Genomic DNA, 18849 nt, shown 5'->3' on the forward strand with positions numbered 1-18849 from the left:
TCACTAGGTTCTCAAAAAATGTTGCCCTGAACAGTAGGTGTCATGGTACTATGCTTTTTGTTGTAGTTTCAGTTCAGTGGCTTTTCTATGTATCTTTATCTTCCTACTTCTGATGGTTGTTTCTCCTTTTGTCCTGTCTGCACCTGCATCTGGTTTCCCTTCTTTGTGACTACCCACCACGCCCTCGGGAGTTTCACCTGCGTCCAGTCAGCTGTGCGTGCAAATAGTCATGTCTCTCCCTTTTTATTTGTCCCACTGTTGCTCCCCAAAGTCTTTGTGTTCTACTAGATTCATGATTTTTTTTTAGTCAGTGCCCTGCAGAAGTCAACTCATTTCTGTGAGTTGTTTTCATCTTTAAATAAAGCTTGTCTTTTGTAGGTTCAGACTGCCTCTGGTCTATATTTGGGTCCTACCTACAGAGAAACTTCGAGGGTAAAGAGAAGCCTGGCTATGAGGCGTTTGTGTCATCATTTTGATTCGGTTCTGTGAAATTGGTTCTTGTGAATAGGTTATATGGTAGCCTTGTAGAACTGCACAAGGAACAGAATAATTTTGCTTGACTAAATGGTCTGAAGGTCAAACAACATTTAAGCTGACTGGCTGAGGGCTTTTCAAATTTTAGGCGTGAGGACTATATGAGACATGCATTTTTGATTAAAAACTGCATATAAATAAACCATGTATGACTGTTAAAGTGATTCCCATTACCGATTGTGAGCCTTGATGAAACCATGTTTGACACCCCTGTTCAAGGTCAACTTTATATTCTTTGTGAGGTGAGTTTGTGTTTTCATTTCATTCCTGGAGTTGACGAATTCTCTCCACTGGGTTTCATGGTCTGCTTGCTGCAGATTTATGAGGTGCTCTGGTCTCCTAATGTCACATTCAGACTTTGGCTGTCAGTTTGGCTGGCTCGACACAAGAGACTACTTGACCTTAGGTCATATGCATTGCTATGGTAACCCATCCCACAGGCACAGTTACAGATAGCAGAATGACAAAACTACCAGTCTGATTCTTAGTCTGTTTGGACCAACAGTGCATCTAGGAATATGAACGCTGGACACATGGTAAGCAGTACCATATATACAGTCGTGTGTATGTGCGCAATCTGCGAGTATAATGAATGCCTGGGACATAAGAATTGTAAAAGGGCACTCAACAAGCAAGGTGGCCTCAAACCCTGGCTTCTGCTTCACTAATGAACTTCACCATTGGCACAGAGCTCAGTTCATCTGCAGTGCAGACTGAAAGGACAAAGTGACCTCAGAGTAAGGAGAAAAAGAAGAGGCCCCATCTAGCAATGACCTAACACGGTACATAATGAGTTTGGCACGTCCCACTTCCCTTCTATACTTTTACAGTTGTTTTAAAATAAAGTGTGTCTTTTTGTGCCTGCGCGGCTGTAAGCGTGAGTGTTTGTGTCCGAGAAAGTCAGTGTCCACATTGTCAGTCCCAGCAGCACAGAGGGACTCAGAGGGGCCTGAGGTCAGCTGCTCAACTAAAAATAGAAATAAAGGGCTTTACAAGCCAGAGGTTGTGATCTGTTTTTTAACTTCCTTTAAGGAAAATAAACACTTCTCTGTTTTTCAGTTCATGAATTTGGTCTAGTATCAAATATTCTAACAATTATGTCCTCAGATAAGGACTCTTAATAACACACATTCATAACACACATATAAAAGATAGTTTTTTAATAATTGTATTAACATCAATGACTTGCCAAATATAAGCAAGTCACTGTGGAAATGTTAGCATGATAGCATTTTACTCAATAGTCAATACTCTCTTCAGTCAAAACTCCAAAGGGACTGAGGTGTGATGCTCCCATCATGTCTTTGAAATTATTATTACAAACCTATAGTTGCCAGTAATCAGTGTTGGTCAAGTTACTTGAAAAAAGTAATCAGTAACTAATTACTGATTACTTCCCCCCAAAAAGTAATCCCATTACTTTACTGATTACTTATTTTCAAAAGTAATTAATTACCTAGTTACTTAGTTACTTTTTAAAAACACGATTTACAACCTGAATAGGTGATAAAGTGATAGATCTTTCAGCCCAATTCTACTTTTTCTACATAATCCATCATACAAAATGTAATCAAATGGGAAAAGTCTTTTTAAAACTTGTTTTATCAGTTTTAATCTTTTAACTTTATGCATCAAGCAAAAATTTAATTCTATGCAACATTCTCTGACTTGAATAAATTAGTTTAACATTTAAACCTATTTTCTGCACATTCCAGCACATAAATAAAATATTTTTTGTGTTTACACTCACTCTTTCAAATAGATGCAAGTAAAACACAGCAGAAAATAAATAAAGTCAAAGACTCAGCGGTCCTGTTGCTCTATTTTCACCTGTAAAGCAGGACTGCGGTAGGCGGAGGTTTACCCTGGTGCAGGTGTGCCGCGGTCAGTTGAAGAATCCGCGACTTTCTCTGTGAGTTTCCCATTACGTCGTTGTGCACTCGGTGCTTGCTTGGAAGTTTAGGGGGTTTTTTCGCTGTAAAAAGAAGTTTTCTTCCCACGCACGATGGACGCTAATGTTTTTGTCACTTTTTATGGAATCAAACTCAAAGTAAGGTCAGTACTTCCACGCTGCACGCTCATACTCTCTCCCACAATCGATCTGTGATCCATTGTTACGTCACTGTCGTGAGACATTCTCGCAAAAAAAATCACGGTTTTAGTAACGCAGTAACGCAGCGTTCCTACGGGAAAGTAACGGTAATCTAATTACCGATTTTGCAATAGTAATCCCTTACTTTACTCGTTACTTGAAAAAAAGTAATCAGATTACAGTAACGCGTTACAAGTAACAAGTACAAGTTACAAGTAACGCGTTACTGCCCATCTCTGCCAGTAATCATTCATATATGGTGAGATTATGAAATAAAACAACTTCCATTTGGGTCATTATCAAGTGCAAACCTCCAGGGCTGAAAAATTAATGTGAGGCTTGAGTACCTCTTGTGCATTTCCATCAGTAGCCACTTGAGGCTGGCTCTCGAAGCAAATCAATCCCCAGATTTCCATTTTAAAATGCCTGACTTCAGCAATTAAAATAAAATGCTTACAGATAGTTTCACCAATTATAGTAAGTTTATGAAACCAATGTTTGTATTTTGTTTGATTGCTTGGGTTTTGTAGAATTCATTTCGACTGAGACAGCTATTTTTAGCACTTTATTTGTCTTCTGCTTCAAACTGATTAGCAGATGTGGTCATGATAAGATGAAACTCCATCATGACCAGCAACACGTCACATATTACACCATGTCTTTATTTATTGAATAAAAATTCAGACAAAATGCAGAAATGGTGCGTGTACACCATCACTGCTTCTACAGGAATTCAGAGGGTAGGAAGCAGTTGCTGCTAATCAAATACACTCGATTTAACTGATCATCAGCAAGTGTGAGCAACTCTATGAAAGAAAATGTTTTGGCAATTTACTGGTGTGAAGCACTCAGTTGCCAATGCCAAGGAGGAAAACAATGTCTTTAAATAAGCAACTGCTGTTGCTTATCAGTCTGGGAAGGGTTAGATCACTGTTTGGCCATATTAGCGGACGGTGCCACATATGGAGAAAACCAAACACAGGATATCAGCAAAAACACCTCATACCAGCTTGTGGTGGAGGGGTGATGATTTATTTTGCAGCTACACGACCTGGGCACCTTGCAGTCATTAAGTCAACTATGAACTCCTATGTATACCAACATATTATATGGTCAAAAGTGAGGCCACCTGTTTGACAGCTAAAAGTTGGCCCAAATTAGGTCACGCAACAGCACAATGATCCTGAGCACAGCAGCGAATCTACAGCAGAACGGCTGACAAAGCAAAGAATCAAGGTGTTGCAAATCCAGACCTTATGAAAGCTGTGCACTGATGAACCTCAATGAACTGAAGCAACGATGTAAAGATGAGAAGGCCCAAATTGCTCCACAACAATGTGAGAGAGTGATTAAGTCACACCAAAAAGAATTACTTCCAGTATATTTAAGTACATTTTATTTTTCACACACTGCTTCTGCATTTCTTTCAGTTTTTGTTAAATAAAAAGTGACGCTGTGTGACGTATCCTGTGTTGCTCATTTGAGATTATATTTACCTGATTATGAGACCTATGAGACCGCATCTGTGCATTGTAGCAATCTTTTATGATTCATTTTTCTAAACAAACTTGTACATCTTAGCTGATAACTTAGTTCTTCATCCTCTTCTCTGTCTAAGATCACATCTGGCATCTTCCTTGTTTACTTTATCCAGTAAACTCAAGATTGTATCTTTAAGTACTGAATAGCTCATAAATACCAGTTGGTATGAAATGAAGCATGCATCCAGGAAACGTACAGACTCGCAGTCTCAAGTGATCATCAGCAAAGCAGCATGTGGGCTTAAACAATTGGCTTATAAAATGCACCAAGTTGCTCAGATCGTATCTTTTTATTCTTTCTTAAAATGGATGCAAACAGTACATAACCTGCTAATTCAAACACCTACTTGATCAAGAGCAACAGTGAGAAGAAATTAATTCAAAGTACTTTTCTTTTCTCTAACAGTCTGGAAGACCAAATAAACATACAACAGGTACACACGCACGCACTCATCATCAGCCCCACTGCAGCCCGCTGACTTTAAAAGCTTTTCAAACAGCTCCTTAAAATAAACAGAGCCAACATATGCAGCTAAAATATGACCTGAGAAAACTCATCACCTCCTAAGTGTCTGAACGTCAGTGAGACTGTTAAACAGCAGGAGAACATATGAGCTTCTAAATGCACAAACAGACACAGACACATACAGGCAGACACAAAAGTCGCTGTGAGATAAGCACATGCAGATAAGCATGATAATTTGTGAACAGCAAAGACTGCGTGTGATGCATAATTTGATTCAAATAAAGATATTTAAGTGCTTTCTTGTGACATGTGGCAGATTAGACCAGCACCAGCATGAAAAGAGTGATCAAGGACCGAGCTTTATCTCTGGTGGAGGAACTAGCTCTCTTCTTCAGACAACAATGGAGCATCCAACAAGCGAACAGATATGTTTTCATGCTCACTCTACACGCGGACGTGCAGAGAGACGTCAGCGCCATGCGTAAAATCGAGCAGGCACCCACAGAGACAGTGGTGGCTTCACAGATTGTGAGATCTTGACTCCCCCCACCGTCCTCAGTGTCTGTAGTTGAATGAGACAGTGAGGTGATAGAGGAAACCATCCACCCCCACACATCAACCCCCTGATCCCCTGGGCTCTGGGGCCACAGCGCCAACCCAGCGGCCAGTACGACTGGCCAAACAGTGCATCAAAAACACGCACACACTCATGACATCAGCTCCCTGGTCTCCGTTAGCCAGACAGCGTCACACACTCTGACACTTACACACAGGCTTACACACTTTGACATTTCCTTGTCAAAAGAACCAGTGTGCGCTCTCCCTCCCACCACCATCATCACAATCAACGCTCCTTTGTAGAGGGATAGAGAAGAGGACAAGGGCACTGGGAGAGGAGAAGACAAGGACTAGAGGGAGGTTTAGAGAGGGATGGCTAAATTCTCAAAAGCTACTGGAAAATACGAGGGCAGGAAAAGGAAAAAAAAAAAAAAACCCAAGCAGAAGACAGCGAGAATCACAAGGGTAAAAAAATGCAGCGAAGCGAGAAAGGGACTGGGATAAAGAGACGACAGATAGATAAATAAGGAGAGGAGACGGGGAGATGACAGTGAGACAGTCTGACCACATACACATAAACACATAACACTCATCAGTTCCACTCTTCCAGCTCTGAATGGCCCCTGGCAATGCAAGAGCCTCCAGAGCCGCGGCACAGCTCATCACAAAATTCACTATCTCGTCTGATCTGCTTTAATCACCAAGCAACTCGCACGCAGACAAACAACCGGCACACAAACACAGCTCGACACAACACATATTCTCCCTGGAAGCCAGTGAATGCACGGCCAGAGAGCCAGTCCTGACAGAACCACATTAATCACAGTGTACTCTCACTCGCTCACAGTTACACTTCAGCCAAGTCACTCCTCGCTGGGCGCTCCCAGCCTGTCACTCCCTCCCCAAACAACTAAAGAACCAGGGGAGCGCTCCAAACAATGATGTTACTCTCGAGTCTGCGGCCTAATGAAAAGCAAATCAATTCTGCTCAATCCAACAACACTCTTCCAACCCCAAAACACACTCGGTTTCTGCCACTGCTCATTCAGCTGGGCGACATTTTGAAACTGAAAACGAAAATGATGAAAATAAGCAAACAAGCCTCAGTGGGTTTGATTCATGCAAATGCTTCAAGTAATAAAACGACCAACGATCGTTATTGCTCTGTGCCATCAGTCTATTTTGGAATCGATGCGCCTTTCATATAAACAGCTGACCTCTTTTTCAAAGCAGAGATTTTTGCTTTATGTCAAAAAGCATGTGGCATGTGTGTGCGCGAAACCGAGCGTCTGATAATTTGATTGAATTATGCTTAACTGGCACCAAAGGAGAGGCTGGGAGGGTCAGACAAACAAGTCTGAGGATGACAGTTAAAGAAACAGAAGGAGAGACTGCGTCTTTGTGCGTTTGTGTGCGTACGTGCATGTGTGTACGTGCTGTGGTTCTTACCTATTCTCCAGTGTGCACCAACCACAATGGGCGTCACCTGCTCCCAAACAGTCACTGCAGCTCTTCCACTGATCACAATCTGCCACTTTTACTCTCAGCATCTGCACGTCAATGCACAGAAGCAAACATGAGCACACAATCATCTTCAAGGGCGGCCAAAAAGTGGAAAACAAGTGATTTTGTTACCAAGATGCTGACGGCTGTTAAGAGACTTAAGAATGATCCTCCTCAAGAATTTTGATAATCTGCTACAGTCTAAGAGTATCACTGCAATTTCGAGTCTCTAGGATTTAAACTACCACCCAGACGAAATGAATATAATATAATAAGCCCACAATGAAAACCAGCTTACAGGCTCACACATAACTTTTGCATGTCATCATTCAACACTTATTGACAGCAGAAAGAAATGAATAAATGTCATGAAATTTTTCAGTAAACACATCATGACATCTAAAGTGTTTATTAATGTATAATAACTGCAGACAGTCTTTCCTGAATAACTCCTACAAAGACATTTGATCTTGTCGTTTTCCAAATGCAGATATATTTCACCGACATCCGCTTACAATGAAGCAGATAAAACAATCTCAGATAATGTAATTACACATTTGTAAACTCCTACGTGCAGTGTACATCTCCTTAAGTTTCTTGAGGCTACCAACCACCTTTTTTTCTTCTTTTTTTGCTGCTTTGTCTATTTGCAGTGCAAACAAATACGAATACGCTGTAGGTAAACACAGATAGGCAGTTTGAACCTAGGAAGCGAATGCCGGTCTCAGAATGTAAATCCGTTTAAAGGTTACAGCTAAAATAAATGCCAGCCAATAATAGTGCCAAATTTAATTTAAATCTTAACAATGTCACGGCAAATGTTACCTAAAAAATGTCATGCAGCAGTTTTGTCAGAGTCTAAAAAGGAGCTGTAGCGTATTTTCTGTGTGCACGTTAAACTTTGTTTCTGTGACAGGAAGCACAGAGATTTAATAGCAGCACAGACAGCTAACAAACTGATGCACTGTCACTGTGCAGAAACCATAAAGGCCAGAGGTGCAGCCATATCCCGCCCTAAGCCCAACTGTTATCAAACAAATTGGCTTTGAAATGCAGGTCTGAAAGCTTAATGTAGGTCTGCATGCATGTCTGCCTTAACCACAAATATGGTAGTGTTCTGTTAAGTGAACTTAAGGAGGATGTACATGACGTGACATTCATGAGGTCTCATTGTGGTTATCATGGTCGCGCTACGTGCTGATATGCCAGCGGGTATAACCTTACATGATGAGAGGTCATGACATAAAGAAAGTTGCTGTCGTTGGGATCGAAGGTCATGATGTGGTGTACTGCTTCGTTGGCTCGCAGCTTCAGCATCCACTGATTGGCTGTGGTCATGTTCGGTAGCAGAGTCAGCTGTGAAAAAGAGAGACGCACATGTTGAATTGCAGAGTTGGAACCACATGCAAAGTGGTGCAATTTTAAAAAAAAAAAAAAGACGTTGAGCGCCAATTTCTTGGTTCACATTCATGCAGAAGAGTTTCTCATATGTTCACAACTGCTCAGTGCAACCACATTACTTTTCAGTTGATTGAGCAGATCGAGTCATTTTCTCAGCAATACCACAGAAGAAGCAGGTTTTTTCCCATGTCTGTGTTTGGCAAGAGATACACAAACAAAACTTTTACATCGTGATCACTCCTTGGAGACTACGCCCACCTGTAGCAAGCACCGAGATGTACAGACAACCTTGATTGTGTGATTTTTATTGCACCATATTTTTGGTGTCTTATTGTTTGTGTAATGTCAGATGATTTGGCAGTCTACAATTTTTGAAATGAAATCTAAATCAGCAGCTGGTGCAGTAAAATAAGCAGCCACGATGACTGTCTATTGTTAGATGGTAAGTTTACTGTGGTAAAAAGGGAGGACACTGGAACTCTGGACTTTTTGTGTGGTGATTCGTATCTTTAAAATGTGTTTCCAGAAGCCATACTTGTATACAATATCAAATAATATAATATGTAAATGTAAAATAATGTTTATATGGGAAACATTTACAGCTGTGACGCTCACAGGACACAGATATTAACCGTAACTGACACCCATGTTCATTTCTGTGTGCAGATAAATTCAACACAGATGAAGAGTCAGTGAGCAGCGCTGGAGGTGAAGAGTGACATGAAGGCACTACATGCAATTAAACTAGTTTAAGTTCAGGAATCATAGCTTGCTGGTAGTTCAGCTACATTCATTGGTGTATAGTCTTTCAAAAACACTATACAGCAGTAAAACTTTGGACCGCTGCTTCTCCACAATAATCAAACCCTTTTGGCCAGTCAAATGATCCAAAGTGGTTTACAGTGTAAATAAATTCTGCCTGGATGGATGGTTGTTTTTTAAGGCAAGTATTAAGTTGACCTACAGCTTCCTGGAATACTTGGCTATGACATTTTATGTTTTGAATATAAGTTTGTAAAACTAACCTTCACTATACTATATATAATCAAAGATCCTGCCAGACTCAGTGTCCCACCTGGATTCTGGTTTCTGCTACAAAAACCTTTTTTGTCATGTTTGACCTGTGAATAAGTGGACAGTTTTTACACTACCCTTACTTATCCTGAACTTATCCTTTTATACTTTTTGTAATAAAATGTGGTATCACATGCCCAGTGCCAGTTTCTTTCTTATAATGTAGTCTGAGCTAATTGGCCAAATTAGATTTTTTCCTAAGGTAGATTTAGTGTAGTTCAACTTCTTCATGCTTTTAAGGTAGCTCCCCCAATACGACCAGTGAGTCACGTAAGGGAATAAACCTGGGACAGTTTGTTTAAACCTACAATGAATGGATGAATGAACAAGGGTACATTGTATTTGAGTGGGATTGGAAGTTGAGACACGGCAGGGCCAAAACATAGTGACATAGTGGATGAGGAAGTGGGTGAGTGGGAGGATGAGATTCAGATTGGCTACATCTGGGTCAGGACTAAAAGAGAGACCCATATAGCAGGCTATAATATTTAATCAGAACTGAATTAAGTATCGAACTGTGCCTCAAAATCTTTTCACCCATGACTAGAATGGGCATAGTGAAGCCCGCTGCAGTAATAAGAAGAAAGTACACCTTCTATTATTTCTAAGGTTTTTATATTGGGACAAAAAAAATATCCTGTCCTTGGCAGCTTAAAAAAAAATCTTACCTTACCTCAGGTGTAAAATAACAAACAGATTCTGTGGTTTTATTATTTATTTAAAAAACGAAACGAAAAGTTGCAGAGTGTGAAAATGAAGCACACCCCACGATTCTGTAGCTTGTAGACAAACGTTTAGGAGGTATAACTGAAAAAAAATTGTTTCTGTATGACTTTATTGGGCTGTCACATCATTGTGGAGGAATCTGACCCATTTTTCTTTTGCTCATATACACACAGCTTTTTTGAGGTCCCCCCACAGCGTTTCAGTCAAGCTGAGATCTGCACTTTTTCTTGCCCATTGCAACATCTTGATTCTTTTCTTTTTTACCATTCTGTTGTACATCTTATCTATTGTTCTGATTTTATCTGTTTTGATTTTATATACTGTTTTGTTTGTTTGTTAATTTGTTTGTTTGTTTGCTTGTTTTAATCAATTTTAAATCATGCTTTTTATTTGTTTTTGTTTCTAATGTCTCTGTAAAGCACTTTGAATCACCTTGTTGTTGAATTGTGCTATACAAATAAACTTGCCTTGCCTTGCCTTGCCTTACATTTGCTGTCATGTTAGGGATCACTGTCCTGTTGCATGAACCAATTTGGGCCAAGCTCTGGCTGTTGGACAGATGGCCTCACATTTAACTCCAGAATATTTTGATATAAAAAGGAGTTCATGGTTTACTCAAGATGCCCAAGTCCTGTGGTTGCAAAACACATCATCACCGCCACAACTGGTATGAGGTGTTTGTGCTGATATGCTGTTTAGGTTTCTCCAAACATGGCACTGTTCATTATGGCCAAACATGTCCATTCTGGTCCCCAAAGGGCATTGTTCAGCAAGTCTTGTTGTTTGTTCAGATGTAATTTTTCAATACTAAACTGCCATGTTATTTTTTTTAGAGAGAGAATAGCCTTCTCTAGGCAATCCTTCCAAATAAGTCATACTTGTTCAGTGTTTTTCAAACTGTACCATCAAGAATTTTAACATATTAACGTATAGACCTGTAGATCTGAGATGTAGCATTTGAGTTCTTTTTTGCTACCTCTCTTAGCATTGAATGGGTAACATCCACTCCTGACAAGATTGGCAACTGTCTTGTGAATAATTGTTCTCACTCTAGACTGGATGGACTTGAACCAGTGGATTTCACGTGAGCTTAGAACCTGTCCCAGATAGCTGGGCACATTGCTGATGTCTTTCCTCCTTGGCATTATGTTAACACACACCTGAATGCTCCAGACTAGCAATATGACCTTAAGCATTTATAGAGGTCCTCACAATGGCTTGATGAGCAGCACCTGACCGCCATTTACCCTCACTTCAATTGAATTGAATTGAATTTTAGTTAGTCAGTTGCTCCCAGGCACTTTACAATAATAGGGAGAAAACCCCAACAATTAAACGACCCCCTCTGAACAAGCACTTGGTGACAGTGGGAAGGAAAAACTCCCTTTTAACAGCAAAGGAAGGGCTAGTCATCTGTGGTGACTTGTTGTAGGTAATGAGAGTAAGACTGAATTCATTCCTATGGAAGTAGTAAGGATGTACTTGGGTTTTTACACGCTCCCTCCTTCCTTTGGCTTATTTTTTGGCCTAACCTGTCATGTTATGTTGTTCATCTGAGGTGGCAGACCTGTTAAGGACCAGATTATTTGTCATATGTAAAACAATAGAATCCTTTTTTTTTTTTTTTTTTTGCCACGACTGTATCTCAATTACTCAGTAGGAGGTTATATGAGGGGTGATTGGACTGGTGCTTGGGTGCTTAGAATGCTGTAGCTGTTACTGTGCTGCATATGTTATCAAGAAAAAATATCCAGACAAAGATTAAATTAATTTTTGTCTGAGCTGCCTCACTCCGTCCCTTTTAAAAGGCCAACATGACAGATTAAATTCTTTTGTCTGGATACTTTCCCTCCCCCAAAGCTAACGTGGATACACAAGAGAGTAACCAAAACTCTGTCTTAATTAAATTCATGCATGTATGTATAAGCAATGACTGCCAGATTTAGTAAAGTAATTTTAGTTCCTGCCTTTTATTTCAAATATTTTTCATGTTTCCACCTTCACAAATACATTTCAGGTGCTCTTTGTTCAAGCAGTGTGCCTAATCTCGTTCCACTGAGCAGTGATTTATCTGCACACTGACCGTCCTGCAGGTCAAGATCATAAAGCACGTACGCACAAACATATGCACACACAGACACACACACACACAGAGCTGTGCAGAAAAACAAACTGTGCTGAGTGAGACTTCCTGTCACGCCGACAGTGAAAACTCTTATTTCTGTGATTTGTCGGGCCTCCCTTCAATGAAGAGATCCTGGCATCCTGAGGAAGTGGCAAACTGATCAGCATCTGGTGACAAGCACGGGTTGTATCACTTCTCCATCCACTGAACACAACAAAACACTGTCATGTGCACAGGAGCACACATTTATATAGGACAAAACCATTACCACCCACTTAGACGTGCTGGTTAATGTTAAACCAGCGCAGACAGGAGCTAAGTAAACCATTGGCTTAACCTGTGATGAAAGGCATTATCTCAACCTGCAAGAATCACTGTCAGGTTTTTTTTACAACACCACCTACCCATCTGCTCGCACAAGCTCGCCTGCTTTTTAGTGATAGTAAGCAGCTGTGCTATGTCCTCACCTCACACCCCAGTGACTACAAACACATAAGCAGAGTGACACAGCGAGGAGTAAGTAAACAGCAGCCCACACACCTGGACAGGGAGCACAATAGGTGCAGAGAGGAGGAGACGTGAAGAGAGCTGTGGCACAGTGAGCCACCAGGTCAGCCAACAAAACACCTGCTGTACTGGCAGGTCGCTCTGACTCTATTCTCCGTCTATCTTCATGCAGATGAAAGACCCTATTCAACCAAGAAGTGCTCAGCTGCTGTGCACTCATTCTTTCTCTCTCTCTGTCTCTGTCTGTGCACGTGTGTGTCTCTCTGTGTGTGTTTGAATGTGTACCTGGGTGTAAAGGAGAGAGAATAAAGATTGATAGAGGTGGGGCAGGAGCGACAGAAAGAAGAAAGAGAAAGAGATAAAGTCTGTTTGTTTGGAAAATGAATCAAAGGGCCTTTTATATTTGAGATGGAGTAAAAGAGGAGCTGAGAAAGAGGGGATGGCGAAGCGATGAACTGAGAAGTGGAGGGGTGGACCCACTGAGGGAGTAAAATTGGAGCGAGAGGGAGCGAGATAAAAAAAGCGGACACTGCGAGAAGCAGAAAATGGAAGTCAGCTGTAATGGGGAAGGAGAGACTTCATTAAAAAATGCATGTAATTACAAATTACTTCACTGAGGGCTCTCTCAAAGACAGTAAAAGAGGCCTAACTTAATCTCAACCACTGTTCCCCTGTGTTTAGTCTGAGCCAAACTCACAGTCAGAATCACATTACACACACTAACAGCACCATTAACCTCTGTAACAGCTCTATCCTGAGGGCACACACACTCACAGACACTACCACACACACACACACACACACACACACACAGATACATAGGCAAACAGTGAAAGACATAAAGATAAAAGCACAAAGCATGTTGTTTCCCAAGGTCACCAAAATACTGCACACCCTATACAACAAGGTCGACACACACACGTAACACGTAATCACAGGGTATGCATTCATCTGAGTAAACACATGAAATCACTATACCAGTCACATTGGCTTGCAGACAAAGTCAAACACCTAAAAACACAGTCAGACCTGCAATCTAGCAAACAGACGTACACAAACACGCTCATACACACCGCTGCTTACACCATGCCAACCAACGCGGCGCATCCGCTATAAACCATCCAAAAACCAATTACTGCGTGCTCAGCTGGGGCTAAAGCAGTGCCTTCATCTGGGGAGGAAAACAAGGAGTTCTTTTAGCAGGTCTAAACAAAACACCCGACAGCAGAATGGGTTTAATGTTGTGAAAGGTACTAGGCTAATGCAAAACCATAGGGTCAGAAAGCTTTCAGAGTCAGCTTGTGTTGTTTCCACAGACAGCTGAAGTGCAGCTAGTTGCATATGCAGGCAGATCCGCTGCTTAGGAAGCTCAGTCAGGGGTGACGAGGAATGTGACTGAGACAAAATTAAGGAATGCTGGTAATTGGGCAGGAAAGGTTTTCACAAGCTGGACCTTCTGCAGATGTTTAATAGCTCAGACTGCACACCAACACATGTCGCGAATGAGTCATAAGCCGTCAACCGCTGTTAGACAGCTTTACTGTGATCTCACACACAATAGTTTAAGAGACATTAAAACTCATGATTAGGACTACATAAGGTTCGGGATGAGGGGGTTGGTTGGGTGGTGACAATGCAGGGAAAATCTACAAGTTAAAAGGAGGCATTTCTGCTTGCCCTGTGTTGGCTCGAAGTGTTTCATCACACACATAGGTTTGGTTTATTGTAAGAATCGGCAGCCACATCACAGCAGCACTACATACCTTGTAATGTTAGAGTTTTTCCAAGCTTCGGGGCTCAACTACATTAAAAATAATAACTCCATTCAGTGGTTGAGGTTAAGCTTGTTTAGAAAGTTCTCAATCACAAGGACTGAGAGTGTATGCACGCTCATGTGCGTGTGAGACTCACCTTACGAAGTCGTCCATTACTGGTTCCCAGAAAAACCACGGTGTGGTTTTGCACGTTGTCCACAGAGACTGAACTGAGACCCGGGTATTCAAGCAGAGGAATGGCCCTAAGGGGTCTTTGTAATGCCAGTGGGTGCTGCAGGTGGGCTGCACCGCAGTCCAGCTGCTCGGGCTGCAACTAGAATACAAACAGAGTGAGAGAGAAAGATCAATTCTCATCAGCTTTCATATGGAAGCATGACATGAAGATTAGAAGAAGGAGAGAGCTGGGCACAAAAGGAGGCGTGTGGAAAGCAAGGGCTGATAGAAGCTATCACACTGGCGTTGCTCATTCTGCTAAATCACTTTTCAGACATCTCAGTGAATACTTGAAATGGGCTTATAAGGGTCTTCAACACTCATAAGACTTTGCTTTTGTCAAATCCTCAGTGGGCAATGATAAAACATTAGTGCTGCGCTTGGATGAGCACCAGGATCTATTGGGAATTCTCTGAATATTTTAGAGCACACAAGAAAAAAAAAAGAAATTAAGCACACTGGATATTTGTAGAGTCTTTTCCCACGGGCCCTTCTGCTCGAGGCATCGTCTCTCTTATCATAAATTGTGTCTGGCTTTCCTTCAGTGTTGGCCTTCAAACTGTCGACTACAAAAAAGATCACATTTCAACGGCCACGGCTACGTAAATGAGGAAAGACTAACTTTAGTCTATGAGTGGTAAGTGGGTTGTACTGCAGCAGGAGAAAAAACAAAGGGCACAAATCACTTTGAACTAAGCAGTTGTCTATCTCAAAAAGGGTTTGTGGGCGACCAGAGATGGTATTCAGAAAAACTGGTCACGAGAGGAGTGGCCCCGGGGCCACGGCAAACAAGGCAGTGCCAGCAAGGAGGGCAACTTTCTGACCTGACAGCACAGTGGTGGCGAGACAGTCTCCTTTGACCTCAACTCTGTCAGTCAAAACCACCACAATGAAAATCTGGAATTTCTCTGCATTCCTTGCAATGCTAAAATTTCCTTGAGGACACACGTATGAGTAGGAAGGTTGTAATAAAATACACGTGATAATATTTGATCACGTGCTTGGAACAGAGGAGCTATTTATCGGTCAAACATTGGGCTAAATTTAGAGTTGAACTTCAGTCAGAAGCACACACTAAATAAAAATGTCTGGGGTTTTACTGGAAAACATAGTAAACTACTGACCCCTTACAATCCTCACATTTGGTAAAAGGGGAGAGTTGCTGGATATGAGATTAGTCTCACCCTTCCCACAACCCTCAATGTGGCTCTAGAGGGTCTTTCCAGCTATCACCTCTACTCCTAACATGGGAGATCCTTTCTTTGAATCAACAGTTTGAGGGTTAAAGAGGATAATTGTTCGTAAGCATAAATGGAAACTGTCAGAGAGTAGCAGCAGACGTGAGGGAGTAAATCTTATTGCAGCCTGAACAACTGTAATGGCCAAGAGGATTCATAAATCTCAAGCAGGTTTATTGGACGAGCACGTTTTGGCACCCAGTATAACGAAGAGAAAAGAAATAAAAACATATGAAATAATGATGCAGAAAATATCTCAGTGACGCTGACTTATTTTTTTTTCTCACTTTCATGTCAAGAAATGGATAAACTGATCTGTAAAATAAGTTTCGTTTTCAGCAAAGCTTATGCTAAGTTTTAGAGTGCGTTTTATTTGACAGAATGTATATATTTCATTAACATGGCAGCTTAAAATCAGATCAAAATAATTACATAAATTAAGTATTTTTGTATTGCCTAATTAAATGTTTACAACGCCCTTACCACAAGGTTTCCCTTCTGGATGCAGGCTGAACCGGAGCCCTGTATCACACTGTCCAGCACCTGAACGTCGCTGCTGGGAGAGTTTGAGCAGTTCCTGCGGCCTTGCCGTATCTCCTCCTCGATGTCTCCAAACTTGAAAGCGCAAAGTGCAGACTTTCTGTCTCCCTTAGAAAACACTCCAAACAAGTATGGCTCGGGGCTTTTCCCATCACCTGCGTGGATCTCCGTGGGGTACACGGACAACACCCGGTTGTAAAAGTTCCCGTTAAATCCACACTGTAAAGGCATCTGGATGTAGGATTCAGTGAGCTTCCTGCTCTCTGGCCCGGTGGATTTTCGGGGGTTCTCGGTGTCCAGGCATATCCTCGCGAGGATGCTGTTGGGCTGGCTCTCCTTGTGGCCCATTTTCGCATCATTATTGAAGGCAATATATGAGTAAGTCTTCTGGATGAACGCGTGTACGAAGCTTAGTTTATTTTTGGTTTTAACCTCTTGTTTGATCTTGAATACATTATCCTCGGAAGGGTTAATGTCATAGGTGAAAAGTCTGGATAAATCCTTGATGTTCAAAGAGCGGATGGCGATCTCCGGGGTGTTTTCAAAACGCAGATCTTCTTTGCTGTGGTTTTTTGGGAAAAACTGAGTTCCAGCCCCTGTGTATGTCGCCCCAACCAGAAGCCGGGTGTTTCCCCCGTGGCTTTTGAAGATGAGCCCCACGGTGGATGCGTTCGGGTGATTGGCAGCGATGTTCAGCATGCTGGGGAAAACAGTCTTCTCACCCTGGGGTGGGAACTCCACCGCTATTTCTGAAATATTATCCATTTTTCTGAGCTCACAGAAGCCTTGATACACAGATCCGCACGCAACCACGATCCCTTGCTCCCGGTCCAGTTTCAGGAGCTTGTTGTAATTGTCAGTGAGGGATTTGGGATGCTCGCAGGGAGCCTGGGGAAGCTGTGGCGCATGGCACAACAGGTTGTCCTCCACCGGTCCAGTCCTCTTCTCCACTTCAGCTGTCAAGGTCCCATTCAGCTGGTAAATTGTGTTAACGGTAGCCAGGTAGACTTTTCTGGACACTGGATCCACCACGAAGTTATTGGTCTGATTTGGAGACGCGAAAGCCTGTTGGATGTGCAGCGCGCTGGCACTCCGGCGCGTCTCCAAAGCCAGGACGCCGAGAAGCAGGACGGCTATCTCTATCGAAGGAGGCATTTTTCCTTCTGACCGGCTTCCGCGTGTTCTGTGCCGAGGGGTGCATTGAGCAAAGACAAAAATGTGTGTTTGTTCCTACTGCGACAACCCGAGAGGAAAGACTGTTTCCTGCTCAACGCCTAAACCCACAGTGACGCGATAAGCGAGTCGTGCTTCCTTTTCAGGCTACCTCCTCTGTCCCTCTCTGCCTATCGTGCAGCTCAGCAGTCACTCTCCTGGGGCACACTGAGCCACACCGCCTGGGTGATATTTTAATCATCTTGACAGAATAGACAACAGGGAATAAATAGTTCCAACTGATTTGGTGTTGTGCATTTTCTGGACATCGCCGCACAAAGGACAAACTTATTTTGAGTCAGGTTTCAGCGCTGGTTATTTAAAAATATATACGTATATTTATTTATAAGCAAAGCATTCTTCGATTACAAATATTAGTAAAGATGGACTTTGCTGCGAGCATGGGGCGTTAACTCATTAACCCTGAAAAATGGCACTGCCTCCCTCTTAATGGAACGTCCCATCAAAGCGCTCTGTCAGCCCAGTCAGCTGTGATTGATCTTCGTTCGTTGATTAGATCCTGATTCCTTTCAATCACTCAGGTACAATAACTATTATTTAAGACATAATGTGAAGTCGTGCCATATGAAGTCATAATGATCATCTTCCTTTCAAGGTGAGCCACTTGATGAGTCTCCACCCGTGCGTGGTTCCGCTCATCTTGGGGTTAATGGCGGGTCACAAGCCCACCTCCTGTGCTTCCCGGTCCCTCGGCTCTCAGATTAGTTCTGCAGATCCGGAGGGTTTCGTTTTGGGCACATACGGCACGGTAAAGACCGTGAAAGTGCTACCAGATGGGCACATCAGCACACCTTTCCGGTTTTTGACATTCACATCTATCCAACACTGCTTTTGCACGTTTTACCTCATAAATATTCAAGCGCAACACATGTGCCCCCACTCAAAAATGCACGAATATGGTTAGCATCCCCCCCCCCTTTTTTTTTTGCTTTCTCGACGGAGTGTGCATATGCTCACATCTCTGAATAGAAATGAATGACTCCTAGTCGAGGAAAGACAACAAGTGAGTCAGACGCTGCATAAATCAGTTTGCAGGGGAGCCCGAGAAAAGTGTTATCTCTGAATACATGAAATAATTAAAGTTGATGCTAAATCGCGAGCAATCGCTTGTGCCTATTTACTGCGTACTCCTCTGGGGGACAAGCCCACTCTCTCTCCACACCCTCCCACCCCAACCCCCAATCTCTACTTGCAGCTTTCAGTTGGGTAGATAAGTGCGCTCCGTGTTTACCTTGGCGCACAGCCATGCGCATCAAATCTGGCAGTGTAGAAAAGGAGCAAAGTGCTCCGATAAAGTGCAATATAATGACCCCCCAAGTGCAG

General features: G+C 42.2%; 1 protein-coding gene across 1 annotated transcript in view; it reads right to left on the reverse strand.

The window, feature by feature from the left end:
- plxnd1 (plexin D1) overlaps positions 1 to 17660 on the reverse strand; it is a 72361-nt gene extending 54701 nt beyond the window's left edge. The window contains exons 1-4 of the mRNA XM_005938927.3: positions 16237 to 17660; positions 14439 to 14615; positions 7919 to 8050; positions 6641 to 6741 (exon numbers count right to left, since the gene is read on the reverse strand). Coding sequence (XP_005938989.1) covers positions 6641 to 6741; positions 7919 to 8050; positions 14439 to 14615; positions 16237 to 17448 — 1622 coding nt within the window. The 5' untranslated portion in view covers positions 17449 to 17660. The remainder of the gene's footprint in view (positions 1 to 6640; positions 6742 to 7918; positions 8051 to 14438; positions 14616 to 16236) is intronic.
- Between the last annotated feature and the right edge of the window lie 1189 nt (positions 17661 to 18849).

The sequence above is a fragment of the Haplochromis burtoni genome, unplaced genomic scaffold (assembly GCF_018398535.1).
Source record: "Haplochromis burtoni strain Fernald_Lab_line unplaced genomic scaffold, NCSU_Asbu1 Contig_252, whole genome shotgun sequence".
In the NCBI taxonomy this organism is placed as follows: Eukaryota; Metazoa; Chordata; class Actinopteri; order Cichliformes; family Cichlidae; genus Haplochromis; species Haplochromis burtoni.